This window comes from Panthera tigris, chromosome A3, assembly GCF_018350195.1.
Source record: "Panthera tigris isolate Pti1 chromosome A3, P.tigris_Pti1_mat1.1, whole genome shotgun sequence".
Lineage (NCBI taxonomy): Eukaryota > Metazoa > Chordata > Mammalia > Carnivora > Felidae > Panthera > Panthera tigris.
In genome coordinates, this window is record NC_056662.1 from 25,413,590 (window position 1) to 25,439,072 (window position 25,483).

Genomic DNA, 25,483 nt, shown 5'->3' on the forward strand with positions numbered 1-25,483 from the left:
AGGTGCCCTTACAAGTCATACTTTTAAAATAGCGATGCGTAGGGGCACTTGGCTGGCTCAGTTGGAAGAGCATGTGACTCTTGATCTCAGGGTTGTGAGTTTAAGCCCCACATTGGGTGCAGAGATTGCTAAAAAAAATAAACTTAAAAAAATATCGGTGCATAACACTGTATTTCCTTGTTTCTTCCTCCCATCCTTCCTTCCTCTCACTTTGTTTCTGTTTTTCATATTTATTGAATATCATACATATGTCAGGCTCTGTGTGTGTGTGTGTGTGTGTGTGTGTTGTGTCTTTTCTTTTTTAAAAGAAAATTTTAAAGTTTATGTATCTTTGAGAAAGAGCGAGAAAGAGCAGAGGAGGGGCAGAAAGAGAGAGAGAGAGAATCCCAAGCAGGCACTGCACCATTAGTGCCAAGCCTGATGAAGGGCTCAAACTCAGGAACAGTGAGTTCATGACCCGTGTGGAAATCAAAAGTTGGCTGTTTAATCAATTGAGCCACCCGGTGACCCTAGTTGTGTGTCTTTCTGTTTTGATACTTATCACTCTAAATTAAAGCTATTTGATGCCTGTTTTCTTTTTTTTTTTAATTTTTTTTAACGTTTATTTATTTTTGAGACAGAGAGAGACAGAGCACGAATGGGGGAGGGTCACAGAGAGAGGGAGACACAGAATCTGAAACAGGCTCCAGGCTCTGAGCCGTTAGCACAGAGCCTGACGCGGGGCTCGAACCCACGGACTGTGAGATCATGACCTGAGCCGAAGTCGGACGCTCAACCGACCAAGCCACCCAGGCGCCCCTGATGCCTGTTTTCTAAAATAATTATAACTGATTTTTTGAATGCTTACTATGTACAGGAATTGTGCTAAGCAGTTTGCTGGCATTATTTATTTATCCCTTATAATAATCCCAAGGATAGTAATTTTAATATTATCATTTTACAGATTATGAAATGGAAAGCTAAGGGGGTTAAACAAGTTATTTAGGACCACAGAGATAGAAAATGGAAAAGTTCTTCACCACCTTGGGATCCTGCCTCTCAGTGGGCTGTGTGTCCTGTGAGGTGAGCCCCTGTCTATCTTGTTTACAACTATCTTGTTGTAACTTAGTGCTTGTGTACCTAGCACTATGCCTAGCATATAGGGGGTATTCAATAAGTACTGTTGAATGAATGAATTGTAAGCTTGTTCTTTGCTGCTATGTGGCTGTGGGAGTGAATGGGTTTGGAAACCAGACAGAGTCAAGTTGGAATTGATGTCTGTTCTTACTAGTGCTGTGTCTCAATTTCCTCATCTATAAAATGGGAATAATATACACGGCTGTTCAGGATGTGTGAGATTTAAATAACAAAGTCTATAAATCAGCTAGCTCATATGCCAATGTACAGCAAGCTGAATAAATGACATCTATGTATTATATGTACACGTGTATATATAATACATATGTATTATGTATGTGGCCTCAGTGGGTTTTCAGTGGTATGGAGCCATTCCCTTATGGTTGGGACAGTTGGGTTGGTCTATAGTTATTTGCAAACATAAGTTTTCTGTGGACAACTTGTGTATGTACCTGTTTTCTTGTGAGTTTCCTTTTTCCCTTGATCGTATCTACCTGAAGGTGCAGAGAGTCTATATAATGATGTGGCCCTAAGGATTTATTGCCCAACACGTCCCTGCTAGGAGTGAAAGCTGGAGATGAGGGGCAGATATGAAGGCTGGGTGAGGTGTGTGATTTGGGAGGGGGGATTTTTCTGGTAATGATCCCACTTCACCTCTGTATTTGGCAGCTGTTTGGCAGTGGTTCACGGCCTAGTCTCTGGTGTCAACAAGTCAAGGTTTGAGTCCCAGCTCTGCCCTACTCACAAATGTGTGATGAGGGGCCAGTTAGACCTTCTAAATCCAAGTTTTCCCTTCTGTGTAACGGGAGTGTCCTTGACTGTAGCTACTCTGCGAGGCTGCTGTGATGTTGGGATAACACAGGAACATGCTCGGATAGGCCTGGCCAATGGTAAAGCATTCAGTAAATAAAAACTGCCATATTGATTGCGCAGAAGCCACAGTTTACAATGCATTTTCGCATTGATTTAATCCTGACACAAACTCCATGAGGTAGGGATTATTGGGACCCCCATTTCAAAGATAAGGACACTGAAGCCCAGAGAAGTGAAGTGACGAGATCAAGGTTGACATGGAGCTAACAGAGCGATGTCCAAACCCAGAGCCCCACCTTCCAGCCCTGTTTCCTTACATCAGGAATTCTGGGTTCTCCTCCAACCAGGTCTCTTAGTGTGGGACTTCAGGCTTTTCTCTATTCGACTTTTTTTTTTTTTTTAACATTTATTTATTATTGAGAGACAGAGAGACACAGAGCGTGAGCAGGGGAGGGGTAGAGAGAGGGGAAGACACAGAATCTGAAATAGGCTCCAGGCTCTGAGCTGTCAGCACAGAGCCCGACGCGGGGCTTGAACTCACAGACCGTGAGATCATGCCCTGAGCCGAAGTCGGTCGCCCAACCAACTGAGCCACCCAGGCGCCCCAACCCTATTCGACTCTTAACAGAACAAGGGGTTAATCTCTTAAACTCCCAATTTCGACGTGCGGACCCTGTCCACCACCTCCCCAAGACCTAAGCAGAGACTGCAGCGTGCTCATCCCGGTGGGCGGGACCTGTCAGCGTTAGAAGCCACGCCCCATCCAAGCCACGCCCACAGACCAAAGCCCCAGCTGGGAAACCAGCTCCTTCCAAACCCCAACTGAGAAGTCCCTGAGGGCTCGATGCCTGCCTCTTAAACGCAAGCCGTGTCCCTGGAAAGCACCTCTCCGCCATACAGAGCTCTGCCCCGACGCCCAAAGCCTCGCACCAGGATCCATGGTTCTCATCCACGTCGGAGAGCTACAGTCCTGCCTCGACGTCGTTGTCCAGCTCAGAGTCTCCGCGGCGGGATCCTGCTCCGGACACGAAGCACCGCCCCCGTATAGCCCCGCCCATCTCCCCACTCAACTGCTTCTCTCCTTACCTATTGACCCCTACCCCACCCTGCACCCTTACGACCGCAACCCCGAAGTAGTCCCACACTGCCTCCTTTAGATGCAGGGTGCAGCCCCAGTCCTCCAGCCAGCATGCCTGCGGCCCCGCCCCTCGCCGGTAGCCACACCCCCTGGCCAGCCCCGCCCCCGAGGCTCCACCCCCAGCGGCCGGGGGTTGGGTGGCGGCTGGCCCAGCCGGGCCCCCGCTGCCCTCTGCCCTAGGCGCTCGGTCGGAGCGGGCCGGGCACTGAGGGGCTAGGCGAGCTCGGCGGCCCGGGGGCTCGGAGGCGAAGATGGCGTCAGGCAGGCGCTCCCCGCGCACCGGGCTGCTGGAACTGCGCGCCGGGGCTGGCTCGGGGGCTGGCGCCGAGAGGTGGCAGCGGGTGCTGCTCAGTCTGGAGGAGGACGCGCTGACCGTGAGCCCCGCCGACGGCGAGCTCGGCCCGGAGCCCGGCGCCCCGCGGGAGCCGGAGCCCGCGCAGCTCAACGGCGCCGCCGAGCCCGGCGCGGCGCCCCCGCAACTGCCCGAGGCGCTGCTGCTCCAGCGGCGCCGCGTGACGGTGCGCAAGGCCGACGCCGGCGGGCTGGGCATCAGCATCAAAGGTGGGCGCAGGGGCACCGGGGGCACCGAGGGCACGGGGTCGCGGTGTCTGTGGGGCCGCCGAGGGCGCAGAGGTCGCGGGGGCTGGCAGCGTACGGAGGACATAGAGTTGGAAGATTTCTGTCTGGGGGCAAGGAGGGTGTCTGAGGGGACAGAGGGAACGAGGACACCTGAGCACCAAGGTCGGAGGGGTTTTGGGAGTCGGAGGCCTCCTCCGGAAAGCACAGGTGGAGGGGGTTGGGGAGCACCGAGGACAGGTGGGTGGGGAGTTCTGTGTGGAGGCATAGAGATGTCAGGGGTTGCATGGACATGAAGGGTAAGAGGAGCCCCAGGGGAGCAAAGGATGGAGAAAGGAGATTGAGGCCTGGGAAGCTCCTAGGCAAGGAGGAGGAAGTCCCTGGGACACAACCAAGGTGGAGGGGAGGGGTAAGGCCCCGAGTTCGGAGCACAAGGGTGGTTTGGAGACCTGGGTAGACAGGCTGGGCTCACAGACCAGGGTCCAGAAAGGATCTAGAAATCTGAGGGTCCAGGGCCCTGTGTACCTAGGTGGAGAGTCCTGACAACTGGGTTTGAGTTTCCTGATCCGGCCATCTCCACCTGGCCCAGAATTGAGAGGGGGTGGCCATAGAGTTGCTTCTCTGAGAAATCTCAGCCCCAATACAGAGAGCTTTCTTTAGGTTGCAACCAGGTTATGTTTGAGTCCTGGATCCATGATCCATGTGAACCTAGACAATCACTTCCCATCTCTGAACTTTAGTTTCCTTACTTACATGATGACAGAGTTGTAATGATTCTCTGAGAACAGGAGTCTGAAGTACTCACTCTGCCAACACATAGTAGGTTCCTGGTTAATTTTTGGTGTTAGATGAGAGGAAAAACAGAACCCAGGAAAGACTCCCAAAGCAACTAACCATAGTGCTTAAAATCTCTGCATACTCCCAACCGCTGGGTTTACCATTCCTACCCATCTGCTTCTCAGGTTGCTATCTGTCTTGGGAAGGGGTGTCAGCCCTTGTATCATCTTGGATATGCACTGGTCTCTCTCCCTGGTGCTGGGTCTTATTCATTGGTGTCTCCAGACCCTTTGGCCTGGGTGTCTCCAGACGCTTGGCTGGGGATGGTAGTGACTCAGCTACCACTGTGTGCTGAAGGCTGTGCCCAATACTCTAGGTTTATGATCCGTTTCGTCCCAGCAAGAAATGGTAACAAGTGGGGAGCATAATCTCCATTTTGCAGGTGAAGAAAGTGAGACTCACAAAAGTAAAACAATTTTCCCACGCTCACACAGTGAGTGACAGTGCTGGGATTTGAACTTCAATTATCAGGCCTCTAAAGTGCCGAGGGGTTTTGGTTCTTCCCCGTGGAAGGGCAGATTCCTAGGCAGCCAACCAAAGGAATCTAAAAGGGAGAAATGAGGAAGACAGAGAGTAGGCACCAGTCTTGTCCCTAAATTCCAGAATGGGAAAGGGCAACAGATCAATCCAGAAATTGCACACTCAATATGTCAAAGGAGAGAAGAACTTAGAGTTAATATAGAGTTCTATTTTATAGATAGACTAGCTGAGACTTGGAGAGAGCGTGGACTTTCCAAGGTCAGGTAAAGTTACACCCTAGCTCCATAGTTCTAGGTGGGAAGGTACTTTTAGGAGGGGTCAAGGGAAAAAAAAAAAAAAAAAAAAAGGAGGGGTCAGGGAAAGTGTCAGCTCCATTCAGTTCTTCCTTGGTAGAGACTGAGCTCCTGTTGCCACGATAACCTCCCTTCCAGGGTCCAGACCAGCCTGGGGCAGCCTAGAATGATCATAGCTTCAAACTGGACTGAAGTCCCTAGTTTCAGGTGGAGAAGAGCAGGTATAAATAGAAACCCATTCCTTTCTAGGTTTCAAGCTCTGTGCAATGCAGTGAGCCTGTGTGGGGGTCAGGAGAGGCATTCTAGTCCTACCTTTGCCATCAATTTGTTGTGTGACCTTGAAATAATGACCTTCTTTCTATGGGCAACTAGTTCCTCATCTTCAATATTTTGGGATGGACCGGTGATATGATATTTGAGGGCCTGACTTGCAGTCCACCATAGGGTTAAGACTGTTCGTTCTGGAACCAGGAGACCTGGGTTCAAGTACTGCTCTGCAGCCACTAACTAGCTGGATGACCTTGGGCTTCTCTCCATACCTCATTTTTCCTGATAGGAAACTGAGCATGCATGTGTGATTGGGGTGTTGTAAAGATGCAGTGAGACAACAGTGAAAGCATTTAGCACAGTGCTTGGCACTTGGTATGTGGAACTAATGTGAACTATTATGACGATTCATATTTTAAAATGATATTCAAGGGGCGCCTGGGTGGCTCAGTCGGTTAAGTGTCCGACTTCAGCTCAGGTCATGATCTCACAGTTTGTGGGTTCAAGCCCCACGTCAGGCTCTGTGCTGACAGCTCAGGAGCCTGGACCCTGCTTCGATTCTGTGTCTCCCTCTCTCTCTGCCCCTCCTCTGCTCACACTCCGTCTCTCTCTCTCTCTCAAAAATAAATAAACATTAAAAAAATTAAAAAAATAAAATAAAATGATATTCAAGAATTTAGCAATAAAGCAATTCAGTAAGTTGTATTAGCTTTCTTTGCACCAGAGATGCAATTTGGATAGGCTTTTGAAATCTAGACTTAAAAAATTTTATTATTTTATTTTATTTTATTTTATTTTATTTTATTTTATTTTAGAGAGAAAGGGGTGCCTGGGTGGCTTAGTCGGTTAAGCATCCAACTTCGGCTCAGGTCATGAACCTTGTGAGTTTGAGCCCCACATCAGGCTCTGTGCTGACAACTCAGAGCCTGGAGCCTGCCTCAGAGTCTGTGTCTCCCTCTCTCTCTGCCCTTCTCCCACTGGCGCTTTGTCTCTCTTTCTCAAAAATAAACATTAAAAATTTTTTTAGAGAAAAGAGAGAGTGGGCGGGGGAAAGGGGCAGAAGGAGAAAATCTTAAGCCATGCTGAGCGTGGAGACTGACGTAGGGCTCGATCCTACGACCCTGGGATCATGACCTGAGCTGTAATCAAGAGTCATATGCTCAACCAAATGAGCCATCCAGGCATTCCTGAAATCTAGACTTTAAGGCCTTGGTTTTCAGCTGGGTCCTAGATTGTCAAACTTTCTGATTGCTAAAGAGGACCTTGGGGGCGATAGCAATTGCTGACTTCTATCTTTATTCCAGATTAAGGAGTATCAGTGGGTTCCCCCATTGTAGGAAAATTACTTAAAATCCAAAATACTTAAGAAAAAACTATTGAAGCACTTTGTAAGTTACTCAAACACTGGCAAACACCCAAAGCACCAGTGACCAAACTACATTATGAATTTAGAAAATGATTTATTAGTGTTCCAGACCTCTAAGACTAATTTCTGAGATTCTCTTAACTCTCTCATCCCCACCTTCTTGGCACTGGGCTGGGCACTGAGGTAGGCCTTCAGAGGTAATTCTGCCTTGGGGCACCTAGGTGGCTCAGTCGGTTAAGCAGTTGGCTCTTGGTTTTGGCTCAGGTCATGATCTCACGGCTCATGGGTTTGAGCCCTGCATTGGGCTGTGCGCTGACAGCATGAAGCCTGCTTGGGATTCTTTCCCTCCCTCTCTCTGCCCCTCCCCTACTCATGCTCTCTGTCTCTCTCTCCAAATAAATAAACTTTAAAAAAAAAAAAGGAAAAGAAAGAATTTTGCTCTCATGTGACTCTCAAGCATTGGAGCGTCTGCCTCAGTTTCTTCCTCTTTCTGTGCCTGTGCAGGGGGCCGAGAGAACAAGATGCCTATTCTCATTTCCAAGATCTTCAAGGGCCTGGCAGCTGACCAGACTGAGGCCCTCTTCGTGGGGGATGCCATCTTGTCTGTAAATGGGGAGGATCTCTCCTCTGCTACCCATGATGAGGCGGTGCAGGTCCTGAAGAAGACGGGCAAAGAGGTGGTGCTGGAGGGTAAGCAACAGGGACCCCAAAGATGTTCACTTCTTTCCTATTTCCCCCAGGCTTCAAGTGGCCGCAGCCCAGCAGTGGGGGCTGGGAGGCGGGCAGAGACGAAAACAGAGACAGAACTTGGGGACCTGCCTTGAGACAGTATGGCGTGGTGGTGGGAGAGCTGGCCCAGAGCCAGACAGACCTAGTTTTCATTTTCTCTCTCCTGTTCATTAGCTTTGTGGACTTGGACAAGTCATTTCATTTCCCTGAGCTTTAGTTTCCTCACCTGTAAAACAGAGATTTAACTTCTGGGTTATTTCTGTAACCCTTGCTGGGTTGTGTGATCAGGACAAAAGGTACATGGCAGGATCCTCCACCCAGTGAGTGAATCAGGGAAGGAGGGGGCAGGGCCTGGGGAGGAGGCAGCTAATATTCTTTCTTGAGGAAACTGGAGAGCTCCCAGCTCTAGGGTCCTTAAAACCCTGAGACCCATCCTCCCTTGGGAGAGGACACGGCCTTTACGTTGCAGGACATCAGATCCTTCCAGCAAGGATCAGAGAGGAGTTTTGGAGGGACCTTGGTGGTTCCTCTCCACTATCCCCGTACTCTGTGGTCTTGGATGAGACCTTTGTCTTCTCTGGGCCTCAGTTTCCCCATCAGTTGTTGTAAGTCTCTTGCTGTGACTGTCCCATATCTGCCTTTTGCCATCTCGCTCAGGAGGTTTCTGTTTTGCTCAGCCCTTTCTTCAAACTCCCCTCTGTCAGTTCCGGAAGCTGTGGGGGCCTGAGGAATGTGTGTTTGGCTCTTGGCCCAGAACAGGCACAGGGAGATGGCGGGGTTGATGGAGAATGCCATGGCTAGCAAAGCTGCTGAGCTGAGCCCCAAGCCTGAATCCTGATAGGTGGCCCTTGTTTTCCCAAACAGGTCTCCAAGAGGCCACAGAAACAAACAGGCTCTGGGTGATCTTTGGCATTCTTGTGGCCCTGACCTCAGTTCATTCTCACTTTTGTTTTTATTTTTACATTTTCGATGTATCTATTTAAATGCCACTGGTGCATTTTTTAAATGTACACTTTAAAAAAGTCAAGTCTGCAGTATTGGCCCTTGAAGCTTAAGTATAACAGTCATAGTTTAACAGCAAGGTTAAATAACAAGATCACTCATAAATGATATGGATATAAAAGACTCCCCTACCCTATGCCTCATTACTTTGGTATTTTAAAAAAAAATTTTTTTTTTAACATTTATTTATTTTTGAGACAGAGAGAGACAGAGCATGAACGGGGGAGGGGCAGAGAGAGAGAGGGAGACACAGAATCTGAAGCAGGCTCCAGGCTCTGAGCCATTAGCCCAGAGCCCGACGCGGGGCTCGAACTCACAGACCGTGAGATCGTGACCTGAGCTGAAGTCGGACTGCCTAACCGACTGAGCCACCCAGGCGCCCCTCATTACTTTGGTATTTATAGCCAGTATGCAGTTGAAACCCATCAAAATGTCATTCTTTCGTTGACTTGAGGAGCTCTTTTAGTTTCTACTATTTGAAAGTTTAATCTGTAGATGGTAAAATTTCTACTGCAGACACATTTCTAATCCACGCTGAGGTCCTCCTCATGCTTTCATCTTTGGGGCGAGAATGTCTATCTGGGCTCTCAGCATGAGTCATTCTGAGAAGATAACATCTTTGAGTGTTAGAAGCTGGAAGTATCTCCTGGCTTCAGGAGCTAATACCCAAGCCTTCTGTATTATTTTTGTACTCCATTCCTGCCTTACTAAGCCAAGAAACATTTATAGACACCTACTGTGTACCTGGTGTGCAGAGCACTGGGTCAGAAGCTAAATCAGACCCAGGTCTTCTCCTGCAGGAGCTCACTATTTGGTGGAGGAAACAAAACATAAATACTGTCTCATTCATACAAACTATTTATTTATTTATTTATTTATTTAGTTAGTTATTTATAGTTTACTTATTTATTTTGAGAGAGACAGAGAGAGCGAGAGCGAGCGTACAGCGGGGAAGGAGCAGAGAGAGAGGGAGAGAGGGAATTATAAGCAGGTTCTGCACAGGTTCCGTGCTGTCAGTGCAGAACCTGATGCGGGGCTTGAACTCACAAACCATGAGATCATGACCTGAGTCAAAATCAAGAGTTGGATGCTTAACTGACTGAGCCACCCAGGGGCCCCTCATACAAACTATTTAAAAATCAATTTCTAAAATTCTCTCTGGGTGATTGGTACTAAGGAGGGCACTTGTTATGATGAGCACTGGGTATTACATGTAAGTGATGAATCACTAAATTCTACTCCTGAGACCAATATTACACTATATTTTAACTAATTAGAATTTAAATACAAATTTGAAAAAAAATAATAAAAATGAAAAAAATCTGTCTGCTCTGTGATGAATCTCTGGCCTTGGGTAAGACCCTTATTTTCTCTGGCCCTCAGTTTCCCTATCAGTTGGGATTAGACCAGATCAGAGATGATCAGTAGCTTTCATTCTGAGTGCCATCTTCCCTGGTGGCTACTGGGAGTCACGTATTTGGAAGGATTGGGACGTCTTGTCTGGGCTCAGCAGAAAGGAGCTGGAAGTGATTAACAATGTCTATCATGGATACAGTAGGGAAGAGAAGTGTACCATTCCAAGACTGGGAGTCCTCAGCTGTTAACGTTTTTTGAGACTTTTCCCAGGGTAAGATCTTTCCTTGGCAAATCTTGCCCCAGGCCTCTGGCTGGAGCTTGGCCTATCTCTTGCCCCAAAAAGGATGTGGCACATAGTAGGCACTCAATAAATGTTAGTAATTACCCTCCTGTCCCATCACATTTATAGAGAATTGATATTATTTCCTCATGGAATGTTTGGTAGCATTCTCCAGGGAAGCCATCTTTATGGAAAGGTTTTTTTTTTTTTTTTTTTTTAAATTTTTTTTTTTTAAACGTTTATTTATTTTTGAGACAGGGAGAGACAGAACATGAATGGGGGAGGGTCAGAGAGAGGGAGACACAGAATCCGAAACAGGCTCCGGGCTCTGAGCTGTCAGCACAGGGGCCCAATGCGGGGCTCGAATTCACGGACCGCGAGATCGTGACCTGAGCCGAAGTCGGCGCTCAACCGACTGAGCCACCCAGGCGCCCCTATGGAAAGGTTTTTAACTGCACTTCCCATGTTCTTAATAGGGCAATTTTGATGATCTATTTTTTCTTGAGTGAGCTTTGGTAGTTTGTGTCTTTTAAAAAATTTATCCATTTCATCTAAGTTGTCAAATTTGTTGGCATAAATTGTTTATAATCTTCCCATATTATTCCTCCCTTTTGGACGAGAGTGTTCTCTGCTTTCTCTTTCCTTCTCCTTTTATACTAGTCTACTCAGTGGTTTTGAGGGGAATCTCAGTCTAGTGGGGTGGGGGGACAGCTGAGCAAAAATGCTAGATTACCAACGTGTCACAGGTGCTGAGATGGGAATCTGTCCATGGATCAGGGGAGACAGTGGTTACTTCTCTCTGGATAGTCAGGAAAGACTTCCTGGAGGGGCGGGGGAATGCTGGTACTTTATGAACCATAAGCAGATGTGGGTATGGGGTTGGGGAAGGGCATTCCAGGCAGGGGAGCTGTGTGAACAAGACCTCAGGTCTTGTCAAGTCAATGACTTGACTTACCTGGGGAGCTACCTGGGAAGTAATTAGCTTTATCCTGAGCCTAGGGTATAAGGAAGGGAGTGGAGAAAGAGGAGAGTATCCAGACTGAGAGCCTTCAGAGCCTTGAATGCCAGGCTAAAGGCATTTGGACTTCCTCTGGAAGGAAACAGAGAGCCATTAAAGGGGATTCAGCAGGAGCAGCACATGGGCAGATCTGGGTTTTAGCAGTACCAGCCTGGCACTCCCTTTGGAGGGAGGCAGAAATGGATGCAGAAAGGCAGTGAGGAAGCTGGGGCCGTGAATAGGAAGGAGATGGTGATGGTTTCACCTAAGCAGGTTTGGATAAGAGGAAGAGTCTGGAGGTTGTGGCCTTCTTGTTGTTTTTTTCCAGCTTTTTCTTATTTGAAGTCTCTTTTAAGGTGCTCTCCTAGTGCAGCATATTTGTGGAAAGATAATTCCACCTAAGGCAGAAAAGGCGTGGGGGCAGGCACTGGGGTCAAGAGCCTGAATTGCAGGGGTGACCTGAGAAGCCTGGAGGACATGAGGCAGCCAGGATGCTGGCATGTGGTTGGTCCTTGAGATCTGATGGAGCTTATGGAGAAGGTAAGGGTCTGGTAGCTTCACCAGTCTGGACTCAGGGTTCCTGGGACCCTCTCTGGGCCTATGTTCCACCTTGGAGCCTAATTACTAGCCGCATCGTTCAAAACTTTCCCACCTCCATCCCAGTCCTGGGGCCACCTCCAAGGGGCCATGGAAAGATGGCTTTTCCTTTGGATGTGAACCTGGCGGGGCAGCTGGGCATCTTTCCTGAGGCCTGGGGTTCAATGGGTACAGAGTCCCCAGAGAACGTCCTAGAAGGACAGATGTCACTAGCAAACTCTGGGTGCCAGACTTACTTCTCCGACCTAAGTCAGGGGTTCAGCTAGGCCTCGGTAACCCTAGCCTGCCTTGTAGACCTTTTCCCCTGCTAGTTCAGGGGTTTGCACAAATGTCTTCATCTTATTCTCAGCCAAAGGGATGTGTTCGCAATCGGAATCTGGGCCCAAGCTGGCAGCCAACTGTCTGCTGCTTAGAGAGGCCCATTGTGTCCACGGACCCGGAGCCTGGGCCCTTGGAGACAGGCCTGGGAGCAAAGGGAGGGACAGCCAAATGCCTCCCCTCCCTCTGCCCACAGTGTGTCTGGCATGACAGGGACAACAGTGATCCTGTGATGCCTTAAAAAATAATACTAAATGACAGGGGCGTCTGGCTGGCTCAGTCAGTAGAGCATATTACTTTTGATTTTGGGGTTGTGAGTTGGGTGTAGAAATTACTTAAATATAGGGCACTTGGGTGGCTCAGTCGGTTGGTTAAGCATCCGACTTCGGCTCAGGTCATAATCTCACAGCTCATGGGTTTGAGCCCCACATCCGGCTCTGTGCTGACAGCTCCGAGCCTGGAGCCAGCTTTGGATTCTGTCTCTTCATCTCTTTCTTCCCCTCTCCAGCTCATGCTCTGTCTCTCTGTCTCTCTGTCTCTCTGTGTCTCTCTCAAGAAAGAAAGAAAGACATTACCTAAAAATAATTTTTTTAATAATAGGTTTTTTAAAAAATTAATTTATTTATTTTGAGAAAGAGAGAGAGAGCAAGCAGGGGAGGGGCAGAGAGAGAGGGAGGGAGAGAATCCTAAGTAGGCTCCGTGCTGTCAGCACAGAGCCTGACTCAGGCCTCGATCTCATGAACTGTGAGATCATGACCTGAGCTAAAATCAAGAGTCAAATGCTTAATCGACTGACCCACCCAGGCATCCCAAAAATCAAATCTTTAAAAAATAATAATACCAGAGGACAGTAAAAATTAAAGTCAGTTTCAGTACTTTGTACAAAGTAGGGAGGGTACATTCCACATAACGATCGAGTTTTAAAAGATAACAGGTGTAGGAGCGCCTGGGTGGCTTAGTTGGTTGGCATCCGACTCTTGATTTCGGCTCAGATCATGATGTCATGGTTCATGAGATGGAGCCCTGTGTTGGGCTGTGCGCTGACAGCGTAGAGCCTTCTTGGGATCTTCTCTCACCCTCTCTCTTTGCCCCTCCCCTACTCTCTTTCTCTCTTTCACTCTCTCTCTCAGAAATAAATGAACTTAAAAAAGAATAACAGGCAGAGAGTAGCATGTCCATAAATATTCATGATAAAAGGCAGTATAGAGTGATAGGAATTGCTATAATTCCCATTTTACAGACAAGGTCACCAAGGTTTGTTGAGAATAAATAACTTTCTTCAGGTCGTATGACTAAGAAATCGACAGAATTCAAACTGAGCTCTGTCTGGTTGCAGAGGCCAATATTGTTTCAGCCTTGGGTAACACCTGCCTTGCATGGTTATTTGCAAGATTAAAAAATAAAACACCAAGGGGCGCCTGGGTGGCTCAGTCGGTTAAGCGTCCGACTTCGGCTCAGGTCACGATCTCGCGGTCCGTGGGTTCGAGCCCCGCGTCGGGCTCTGGGCTGATGGCTCAGAGCCTGGAGCCTGCTTCCGATTCTGTGTCTCCCTCTCTCTCTGCCCCTCCCCCATTTGTGCTCTGTCTCTCTCTGTCTCAAAAATAAATAAACGTTATAAAAAAAATTAAAAAAAAAAAACACCAAGGGCAGTGCTCGTAGTAGGTATTTGATCATTTAGTTTATTTGCTATTTTTAAGGATGAGACAATGCATTCGGAGTGCGTAGCACAATGTCCTTCACATGCAAACATTCAGTGAATGTCAGCCTTTATCATCTTTATATCAGCAGCAGCCATCATTACTGTTTTCTCCAGTAAACTTGAAGGTCTTTCAGGGCAGGACTCATGTGTAGTTTGTCTCAGAGCCCTATGCCTGGCACACATTAGCTTTTGGCCAGTAGGGAATGATCTGTGGGGGTACATCTCTGACCCTTTCTACTTTACCTTAACCATGTCAGTTTCAGTTGACTTTCCTAAATGTTTAAGATGGGGCTCAAGGCTCAAGCTGGGCTTGACTAAGTCCTGAGAGTGTTGGTTATAAGTCCTTGGAACTCCTGCTGGGTCCTCCCCTGGCAGATGGGGACTTCCTAGTGTCCTGCCCCAAATTTGGCTTAATACATCACTACCGTTAAAAGAGGGATGTAATTAATGGATGCAACTAATATGAAGCTATCCTGCTTGGCTTAGCCAAATGATGCTGTGCCCCTGAGGTGCCTGAGAGATTTCTGACCTGGGAACACAGTCACGAATGGAGCCCCCGCCTAGTCCTCCCATGGCCACAAACACCTATTGTTCCAATCATTGTTCTCAAGGAAACATTTATTTGGACACACACACACACATACACACGCACACACACGGCTTTGGGCCATGTGACTCCCTATAGATAAAACTTGGCTTAATCTCTGCCTGGATCTTGATTAAAATGCCAGTGGGGCTCTGGAGACAGGTTCTGGCCCCAATTAACTGCATGAGTCTGGCTGCTGATGGTGGTGGAAGAAATAATAATGATAATAATAGTGATGATGGTGTCTGCTTTTTATTGAGCACCTACAGTGTGCTAGGCACTGTGCTAAGTACCTTCCATATATTTTCTCATCAAATCCCCAAAATGACCTCTATGAATTAGGTTTGTTATTCATCCCACTCTGCAGATGAGAGCACTGAAACTCAGAGAGATAAAGCTGTTTTCCCGAGGTCACACAGAGATGGAATTTGAGCTCAGATCTGTTAGATGCAAAAACTTATGTTCTTAAATATTTATACTGCACTGCAAGTCACGTTACATAAGGATCCAGATGACCCTTCTCATTGAACTGTTGCAGTTAGGTGAAGATGTTTTTGTGAGGGTCAAGTTTGGTGGTTGGTCCATAGTGGGCATTCAGTAAGTGTTTCTTTCTCCCACTACTAAGGTCCCGAAACCCTTTGCTTATTGAGTTGATGAGGGCTTCAACTCTGAATCCTTCTTAGATGGTTCAGGATGAGGTGCTATGTATTTTTCTTTTTAAAAAAATTTTTTAATTTATTTTTGAGAGAGAGTGAGAGAGAGTGAGCAGGGAAGGGGCAGAGAGAGAGGGAGACACAGGATCTGAAGCAGGCTCTGAGCTGTCAGAACAGAGACTGATATGGGGCTCGAACTCATGAATGGCAAGATCACGATCTGAGCCGAAATCAAGAGTCGGACGCTTAACCGACTGAGCCCCCCAGGCGTCCTGAGGTGGTATATTTTTTGAAGTAAACTAGATTTTTTAAAAATGTAAAAAGTGGGGCGCCTCGGGGGCTCAGTCGGTTAAGTGTCCGACTTCGGCTCAGGTCATGATCTCACAGTCTGTGTGTTTGAGCCCTGTGTTGGGCTCTGTGCTGACAGATTGGAGCCTGGAGCCTGCTTCGGATTCTGTGTCTCCCTCTCTCTCTGTCCCTTTCCCACTCACTCTCTGACTGTCTCTTGAGAGAATCTCTCTCTCAAAAATAAATAAACATTAAAAAAATTATAAAAAATGTAAAAAGCAATATATGCTTAAAAAAAAACCCCAGGAGAATGTAAAGCAATTATCTTTTCAAAGAGATAACCATAGTTGATATTTTCACACTTTCAGAAAGTTTCCGTATTTGTTTTTATCATTTAACAAGTTGAGGAGGACATATTTCCAACTCAGTACATGTAGCTCTATCTCATTCTTTTTCTTCTTTCTTTCTTTCTTTCTTTCTTTCTTTCTTTCTTTCTTTCTTTCTTTCTTTCTTTCTTTTGAGAGAGGGAGGGAGGGAGGGAGGGAGAGAGAGAGAAGGAGCAGGGAGGGTCAGAGGGAGAGGGAGAGAGAGAATCCCAAGCAGGCTCCATACCCAATCTGGAGCCTGACATGGTGCTTGATCCCACGAGCCAAAATCAGGAGCTGGATGGTCAACTAACTGAGCCACCCAGGCACCCCTCTGTCTCATTCTTTTTAATGATTGGGTAATATCCCATTATTGGGATTCATATATTTATTTAGCAAGTTTTTTTTTTTTTTTTTTTAAGTAGGCTCCATATCCAGTGTAGGCCTTGAACTCATGAACCTGAGATCAAGAGTTGCATGCTCTACTGACTGAGCCAGCCATGCACCCCCATTTAACAAGTATTTACTGAACCTCTGCTCTGTGCCAGGACTTGATGGAGGCACCATGGATACAGCCATGCACAAGACTGAGCAGTCTGCTGATCAGGGAGCTCATGTCTTGTATTTAGCCACCCCTGCTCATGGACATTCAAATTGTTCTTACCCTTTTGCCCCCAGACAGTGGTGCTGTGAGCCCTCTGTGCACCCGTAAGCATTCATATGAAGTGGGGCTCCTGCAAAGGATATTGTTAAGTCAAAGCGTTCACATGCCTTTAGGATCTTGAGAGATGGTATCCCCTGTACTGCACAAGGATGCAGTAAGGGGAGATTTTTATGCCCCAGAGTGTAGCAACTCAGGCTCTGTTGGTCAGCCCTAATGCAGGGCCTGCCAGGGGCTGGGAACTATTTATAACCTAGCCTTGCTGGACCAGCAGGACCTTAAAGGTCACTCCTTCCAGAGCCTGTTGGAACCCCATGTCCTCTCCACACCATCTTTGGTGGGCCAGTGGGCAGCCTGGACACTAATCCCCATAATACCTTACTCTGAGAGTTGTTGCATCAGTGCCCATTATATAGGTAAGGAAAATGAGGCTCAGAGAGACCTTGGGACTCGCCAATGCCACATAGCAAGTGACAGGGCCCGGATTAAAATCTTTGCCTATCATGCTTCCTGTGCCCTTCCCCTTATACAGTCATACTGAGAGTAGCCGTGGAAATAATAACCACACTGCTGTTCATTGAAGACTTACTCTATGCTAAGCAGGGCAAAGTGCTTTGCAGGTATTGAGTCTCAATACCCTGGGAGGTAGATATATTTTACTCCTATTTTAATGATGAAGAAATGGAAGATCTCGGATATCAAGTCACTTGTCCAGGGTCACAGAGCAACGAAGTTCAACCCAAGCCTCTCTTCAGAGCCCGCATTCAATGTTTTCTTTCCAGGATGAGAAGCCTCAGGCCTGTCTATATTCATTCATTTAACAAATCTCATACTTCCTGATTACTTGGTACTATATGTCAGTACCTGATTACCTGGTACTATACTAGATTCTGAGGATCCTCTAGTGAACAAGAAAATAGGTCCCTGCTCTCATGGAACTGACATTTTGGTTGGAGGAGAGAGTATAGCCTAGTAAACAATTGGATAGGTCGTGTACTTTCTGGTAGGGGCAAGTAAGTGACCACCCACTGAACAGACAAGGAACAGCTTGAGCTTAGATGGCAGGCTTCAGCCAAGACTCACAGCCAGCACATTCAGTCACAAACATTTATTGAGCACTGGGATACGTGCTGGGAATACTATGTTGAGCCAAAACAGATGTATCCCTGAAGCACATATGTTCCCTCCCAATTGTACTGGGCCAGGTGAATGGTCCTGCCCTGTCTCAGTTCCTTGTGTTTCTAGTAGAATCTTTTGGGGCCAGGGCTGGGGCCTGTCTTTTGTTGGCAGAGCAGGAAGTCCCTGGGAACTGGGGCCTCTGCAAGGGGCAGGGTGTTCTATGTATGTCTTAGCTTTCTTGGGGAGGAAAAGCCCATGTGTCACTGCTTTACCAGGCTCCTGGGGCTCCTGGGCTAGGAGCTTGGCTGGGGAGGGTGTAGATACCAGCTGGGCTTATCTTTGGAGTCTCAAGAATGCTGACCACAGGGCCATCAGCTCTCAGGCCACTGCTTTTGGATAGCCCCACCCTGCCTGGTCGGGTGACTCAGACAGAAATCAGAGCAGGGAGGAGGCCTCAGAGCTGGGCTATTTATGGCCACACTCTGGGGCCCCCAGCACCCCACCCCCAACTCTGGGACAAGCCAATTAGTTTGTGAAACCCAAGCCCTGTTTTGGGCACCGGCTGGTAGGCTGTCCATTTATAGTATGTTTCTGTGGGAAAGGAGAAGGAGGACCCAGTTCTGGGATGGCCCAGACGGGTGAGCAGGGGCTCTAGCAGTTTCTCTGGCTTCAAAGTTGACAAATGTTCATCTGCTGAACACGTAGCATAGGAGATCCCTGCTGGATTCTGGGGACACAGAGATAAGTCAGATGAGGTCCCTGCCCTCACAGTGCTCCCAGCCTGGTGGGGCCCACAAACTCCCACACAGACACATAGCGGAGTGTGGTCTAGGGGTCTGCAGAGTGATGGGTGTGGTGGATCCAGAGTGGGCATCTGGAAAGGCTTCCTAGTGGGGTGACGGGACTGGGCTGGGCTGGGCTGTGGCACCTTCTCCCTCTTGAATGAACCTGTCCGGCCCTGGCATTCGTTTCTCCATTCATAGAACATTAACTCTGGGTTCAAATCAAGCTTCTGTCCTCTAGGAGCTTCCATTTTGGTGAGAGAGACAGCCCCAACCCACAAAATCACAGCAGAGTTCTACGAAGGGCAGGGGTAGCTGATAGGTAAGAAACTCATGTTTCTTGAGTCCCCGACTTGTGCCACATGTTTTATGGCATCTCATTTAATTCTAACATCTCTCTGAAGTAGACATTGTTATTCCTCTGTTATTAACTTGCAGACAACTGAATTTCCTTGTCTGTGGTCACACAGCTAGACAGTGCTGGAGCTGGAATGCAAACTCAAGAGTGCCTGTCTCTAAACTATGTACTAAGGGCATTCTGTGCAAAGGGAACTGCATTTTGAAAGGTGTGGACATTTGGAAACTCATACAGTTTCTTTGAGCTCTGAGAAGGCCAGGATGATTAGACTAGAGAGTGAGATTTGGGATGTGGCAGGAGGTAAAGCCAGGTGTAGGCAAGGCCCAGGTCCTGAAGAGTCTTGGATTTTGATGATGGGAGCCAGGGCAGGACTTTGGTCAGGGGAGGGATGTGGCTGATTACAGCAGGGGGATATATCAGTTGTAGCCTCCCCATGTGGTGTAGGGGGCAGGAGGACTGTATCAATCAGGGTGCTTTTCTCTGCAAGTAACAGGACTCAATTCAAAGAGGTTTAAACATTGAAGAAAACGAGTTTTCTTCCAGAATACCTAAAAGCAGCATGTCCATAGGGTAAATTAATTTAACACCTCACCATTCTTAGTGTGTTTAAGCATGCTTGTACTTAAAAAGTGACTATTGGGGCACCTAAGTGGCTCAGTTGGTTGAACATCTGACTCTTGATTTCGGCTCAGGTCATGATCTCATGGTTTGTGAGTTCGAGCCCCATGTCCGGCTCTGAGCTGACAGTGTGGACCCTGCTTGGGATTCTCTCTCTCCCCACCCCTCTCTCTGTGTCTCTCTCAAAATAAATAAAATAGTAAATTTAAAAAATTAAAAAAAAAGTGACTGTCATTGCTTTGGGACCAACTTCCCTCCCAGCAACTTTTAAAGGCTAGAGGAGAGGAAGGGAAGGGAATATACTTTCCCTCACTTCTCATTGGCCAGAATTGTATCATCTGCCTCTATCTAAACCAGTCACAAGCAAGAGGGATGGAAAGATCATGATTAACTTTGACCAATCATGATTTTCTTCCTTGTTTGGGAGAAGCCCAATCTGTAGGGCTCAGAGTTCTGTTAGCAAAGAAAGGGGGAAGTGGTTTGGCTGTCAGATAGGCTGTGATGTGTCCCAGCTCTATCACCCCTTGAGACATAATCCAGTAGTCGGTCCTGGGGTAAGTCACTGCTGTAATGATGAGGATGAGTCATTGGGTCAATTTTAGTCCTAGTTCCCAACTTTCAGACCTAGTCTTGGTTCTCTCAAAAAAAAAAAAAAAAAATCCTGCACTTATTTTCAACTTAACTGCTCTTCCAACCCCAATAGGGTTTGTAACTCCCTTTCATTCTCACTGCTATTTGTCTTGGATCCTGTCTGAACCTGAGGGACAGTCTTCTGTGATAGAAATAGCTTCTTATCTGTTTTTTCCAGGGAGCTGGGCCAAGAGCTGCTTCCTCACCCCTTCTTGGCTTGTCTGCTCTCAGGCAGAGCATACTGGCTGGGCTTTGACTGCAGAAGTCAGATGGCTAGCAAGCCAGATGGCCATGAGGGCATAGTAGTTGAGGGGAGAGTAAGGGAGGCTTCCCAAGGGCTAGCAGGCATAGGCACCTCTTAGTGGATGAGGAGACTGCTACTCATCAGAATTGGGAAACTGGTGTCTGGGTTGCTCAGTCTGTTGAGTGGCCGACTCTTGGTTTTGGCTTAGGTCTTGGTCTCATGGTTTGTGGGTTCAGGCCCCACATCAGGCTCTGTGCTGACAGTGTGGAGCCTGCTTGGGATTCTCTCTCCTTCTCTCTCTGCCCCTCCCCTGCTTGGTCTCTCTCTCTCAAAATAAATACATAAACTTAAAAAAATTTGGAACAGTCCAGATACTAGGGCAAATCTACCAACTATTTCCCCTTCTTCCTTGCTAATAGAAGCCTGATTTTATTGGGTGGAAATATGCTCAGCTCCTGAGGCTGAATTGTGATTGGTCTAAGTCATGACTATTCCCTTTTACTAATGATTGTGCTAGAAGTGGGCATGGAGCCCAGTCAGGCCAATGAGATAAAAGGCTTCATGGGAATATTTACCTCTCTGATAAGGGAGTTGTGAGGAGAAAACCTTTTACTGCCTGTCTTCTCCCTTCCTGCTTTGGGTTTTGTCATGTAAGGAATGATTGGCTTGAGCTGTGGCAGCCATCTTGTGGTCATGAAGGGAAGGCCAAGAGAATGGCACAGAGGTCTACCCTGCTTTCAATTTAATTGAGTCACTGAACCAATCCTAGATTGCCTTCCTCTAGATTTTTTAAAATAGCATTTTATTTAATTTTTAATTATTTGTATTTTAGTAGACTCCACACCCAACATGGGGCTTGAACTCACAACCCTGAGATCAAGAGTTGCATGTTCTACCAACTGAGCCAGCCAAGTGCCCCTAGGTTTCTTGTTAATGTGAAATTATAAATATCTTTATTTCTTAAGGCACTTTTATCATATATTCTATTATTTGCAGCCCAACTCATCTAATAAATATAACAAGAATGACCAAAATATTTTATTACCAATTAGCCTTGATGGATTGGTAATGGCTGTCATAAAGCACTATGATTGATTTATGGTGTCTTCCATGAGCAAGGGACAAGGAAATGGTAGCGCAAGTGCATATGTTTACCATTCCAGTCCTACCTAGGGCCAGTCCAATACCTGGCACATGGTAGGTATTCAAGAAAACTGACTTGTTTCTGAATCTGTACTCCCACAGGCTCTTCTTAGATCAACCTTCTCATCACGTTGCCTTTCACTTGTAGCTGCATTGTTAGCGAGATCTGCCTTTTCTAAAAAGGCATCGGTGGAGGCCCCAATCAAGACTCTTTTGGTTGCAAATATCACAGCTCCTGTTGGGATGGCAGTTTGACATTCTAAAGGACGAGTATCAGAAACAAGAGCATTAACCGGTGATTGGCAGGGCCTTCCCTCTGTCTCTCAACATGCATCTCCACTAATTTTCTCTCTTATAAACCAGCTTTCTCCTCTTCACAGCAGAAGGTGGTTGCCCCCATAGCATTCAAGTTTGTTCAAGATACCAGCCAAGGATCTCTCCTACTCTCAATTTGGGTATACTAGTGTGGGTCAGGTGTTCACTCTGGTCCAGGTAGCATATCCAGAAGGGCAGGATCACATATCCGAACGTGAATTTCTGGGTTCGTTGGGCAGAGAAGTAGATCAAAGCTGTTATCCTAGAACTCTGCTGTCCAGTGTGGCCACCATTAGTTCCAAATGGCTATTCGAATTTAAACTAAGATTAAATAAAAGTAAAAATTTAGTTCCTCACCTGTACTAGCCACATTTCAAGTGCTCAATAGCCACATGTGGCTAGTGGCTACTGTATTGGACAGTGTATATATGGAACATTAACATAATCACAGAAAAATCTGTTGGATGATGCTATTTAAATTTTTTTTTAACGTTTATTTACTTTTGAGACAGAGAGAGACAGAGCATGAACGGGGGAGGGTCAGAGAGAGGGAGACACAGAATCTGAAACAGGCTCCAGGCTCTGAGCTGTCAGCACAGAGTCCAACGCGGGGCTCGAACTCACGGACCATGAGATCATGACCTGAGCCGAAGTCGGCCGCTTAACCGACTGAGCCACCCAGGCGCCCCTGGACGATGCTATTTTAGAAGGTGTCTACTATACTTACTCAATGATGTTTGGTCAGAGCTAAGAGCACCTATATTGGTTAGGGTACAAGTTATGCTGCTTGTTTCTTATGCCATGTTTCTTAGGTAACAGTCCAAGTCTGACATGGCATCTCCAAGGGCCAGCATCCATTTGTTTCTGTTTTGTGGTCAGCCTCCCTTAGACTGTGGCTCATGTCCTCATGGTCAAGATGGTGCTTCACCAGTCTGTGTCCCAGCTAGCTCAACTCTGTCAGGGGAAAAGAGGAGGAAAGGAAGGGTATGCCCCTTTCTTTAATAGGCAGAATGTGGTAGTGGCACACATCCCTTCTGCTCTCATTCTATTGGCCAGACTAGACCACATAAGCACGTTAGGCTATAAAGGAGCCTGGAAAATGAAGTCTTAAGCTGGGAGGCTATTGCTATATCGGATGACAATTGCCAGCCTGTCCCACAGGACTATCTCATTCAATGCTTCCTCTTTGGAGATGAGCAGGCTGAAGAAATAGAAGCAAACAAGGGGCCTGTGGCAGAGCAGTCACATCTCCTGACTCCTGTTCAGTGCTCTTTCACTGCCTTGTTGTAGCTGTCGTCCATTCCCTTTAGGCAGTCATCCCCAAAATCCAAACGCTTCTACTTACTTGGTTAGATTTAGTCACATGGCCACACCTAACTGCAAAGGAGGCTGGGAACTGTGGTCTTTCTTCCAGGTGGCATGGATCTATAAACCAGGGGAAACATGAGAGCTTGGATGTTGGCATGCATCCAGTATTTTCTACCACACTGCTCTGTCAGAGACTTTGGCCTAGAGAAGGATAGTGATATTGGACGTAAATTAAACCCTTATGAATTACTGACAGTTGTGATGTGTGCCACATGGGAGCCCATGTCACAACAGTAACTACTGACCTGTGCTCTGACCAGTCAAGTACATGAAAGAGGTCTCACCGTATTTCAAGAACTCTGCCGGCGGGACTTCGGTTGGCTGGGACTCGCCTCCTGCTTCACCCCTTCAGCGACAGCTGTCTTCCCCTGGCCCCCCACCCCGGGACATCAGTGATGCCAAACACATATCCTTGAAGATGGCATATGTCTCGAGGAGGTGCACCCCCACTGACCCGGAGCCCAGGTAAATCTGGGGTGGGGAGCAGCTCAGATGGATACGCCTCAGTGTTAAGTGGTGGGGCCAAGGGAAAGATAGCCCTGGGTTGCAAGTGGGCAGTACAAAGTCTGAACATAGTGGGGCTTGAGAAATGTTTGTTGAATGGATGTAAGAGTGAAGTTAAGGGGATGGTGGTATGCTTTGCTTCTCTCTTCTTCCTCTGAGCAGTTCACATCTGAGAAGGAGCTTGGTCTGCGGAAGAACCCCGGGCTCCAGTCCTGGTTCTCCGTGGACTAGTCCCTTTTCCTCACTAACCTGTAGCTTCCTCGCTGGGAAATAAAGTTTTCAGACCCAGTGGTCCCTTCAAGTCTCTTCTAACTCTGCTGAGGTTCTTAGATGTCTAGTAACGTTCGTGTCAGGGCCATGGAAAATACCATCCTTCACGTACGAGCAGCCCTTAACAGGTCACTGATGGTAAGATTGGTAACAACCAACAATATTGAGTGTTTACCATGCACATTTTAATTCAACTCTCACAGCGACCCTATGAGCAAAGTCCTATTATTTCACCCCCATTTTGTAGATGAGAACAGAGAGAGGAAGTAACCTGCCCAAGATCACACAACCAGGAAGGGATGGAACTTGCCTCATTCCAGGTAGCCCTCTCTGCTTTAGAAATTGTAGGTGCCTGAGTGATGGTGGTGGGTGAATGGAATATATGTTGATCAAGTGGGGTATGCAGTATTGGGGGTAGTGTGTATATGGCATGAGCATAAAAGGCTTGTGCTGTGGGTCCTAGTTACAGCTGGGGTCAAGGCCAGGCAGATGCCCAACATTGACCTGGAGGTTCAGCTCCAAATCTTTTAGCCCTACTCGATGCCCCAGCCCCAGACTGCCCCCATGAAGCAAGAACTGGTGATTCACAGGTCACTTAAGGTGTTCCACCAAAGGGGCCTTTTGTATTGAGTGAAGGTAAGGTGGTATTAGTCCTTCCTGAGACTTACTTACATGATTAGGTTAATCGTGGTTTCCAGCCTGATCCCAGATATCACACATTTCTGTGTGTGCACATGTAGTTGACGTGTAAACGCAAAAACTTTGTGTGTATATGTACGCATTTGCATGGCTATGGGTGTAGATTTGTGCATACGTGTTGGTGTATGTTTGTGTTAATATTCATATGTGTATGTGCATGCATGCACACGTGCTCGACCATGTGCACATATGTAATGTGTGTAACATGAATATAACTGTGGTTCCATATTGGCACAATGTTCCAGTCAAAGGAACACAATCTGGTAACCAAAATAAAAATGAAAAATATTTCAAGCTTTTACTAAGTGTTAGGATTATGTCGGGCTACAAGTATCAGAAATGCGAATCTGCAATGACTTAAATAAATGAGGGATTTATTTTTCCACATGTTTAAGAAACATGGGTCAAGAATGCCTTTGAGGAACCAGCCTTCCAGCTTCTTCCTCTGCCATTTTTATTGCGTATTTTCTTCTTGGAGGCAGAATGGTGGCCGCATGCCCAAACATGTGCCCATGTTCCAGATGGGAAGAAGGCAAAAGGCAAAGGAAATTTTCTCCTTGCATTTTGTTCTTTCGCTGCATAACAGACCATCCAAAAATTTAGTGTCTTAGAAGATAGCAGTTTATTATTTCTTACAATTCTGTAACCTGGGCTGGCTCAGCTGGCCAGTTCTTCCGCGCTATGTGGCACCTGCTGGGGCTGGAAGTACAAGATGGCCGCTTTGCCCCCATGTCTGCTGCCTCAGCTGGAACGGTTGGAACAGTTAGCGGCTGGCTGAGCATTCCTCTTTCCAGAAGTCCTTTCCACATGCCTTGTTTGTTCTATCTGGGTTGTTGGTCCCAGGGTACTTGGATTTCATGGTGGCTCAGGAATGCCAGAATGTCACTTCTGCCACATTGTATTTGTCAAACCAAGTTACAAGGTCAAGGAGAAGAGAAATAAGCTTCACCTCTTGATGAGAAAAGTGGACTGGATGTTCAGAGAGGGATGGATTTGGTGGAGGTCATCTTTGGAGA

General features: G+C 47.1%; 1 protein-coding gene across 4 annotated transcripts in view; it reads left to right on the top strand.

Annotated features, from left to right (window-relative positions):
- The window catches only part of SNTA1 (syntrophin alpha 1), a 70,742-nt gene that overhangs the window by 39,928 nt on the left and 5,331 nt on the right, over positions 1-25,483 (top strand). For 3 of the 4 annotated variants that reach the window (XM_042980613.1, XM_042980614.1, XM_042980615.1), the window contains exons 3-4: positions 7,391-7,576; positions 23,255-23,459. In XM_042980613.1, the coding sequence (XP_042836547.1) occupies positions 7,391-7,576; positions 23,255-23,459 (391 nt within the window). Of the gene's footprint in view, positions 1-3,189; positions 3,629-7,390; positions 7,577-23,254; positions 23,460-25,483 lie in introns of those variants that run through there. The other variant, XM_007073675.3, reaches the window with a different exon arrangement.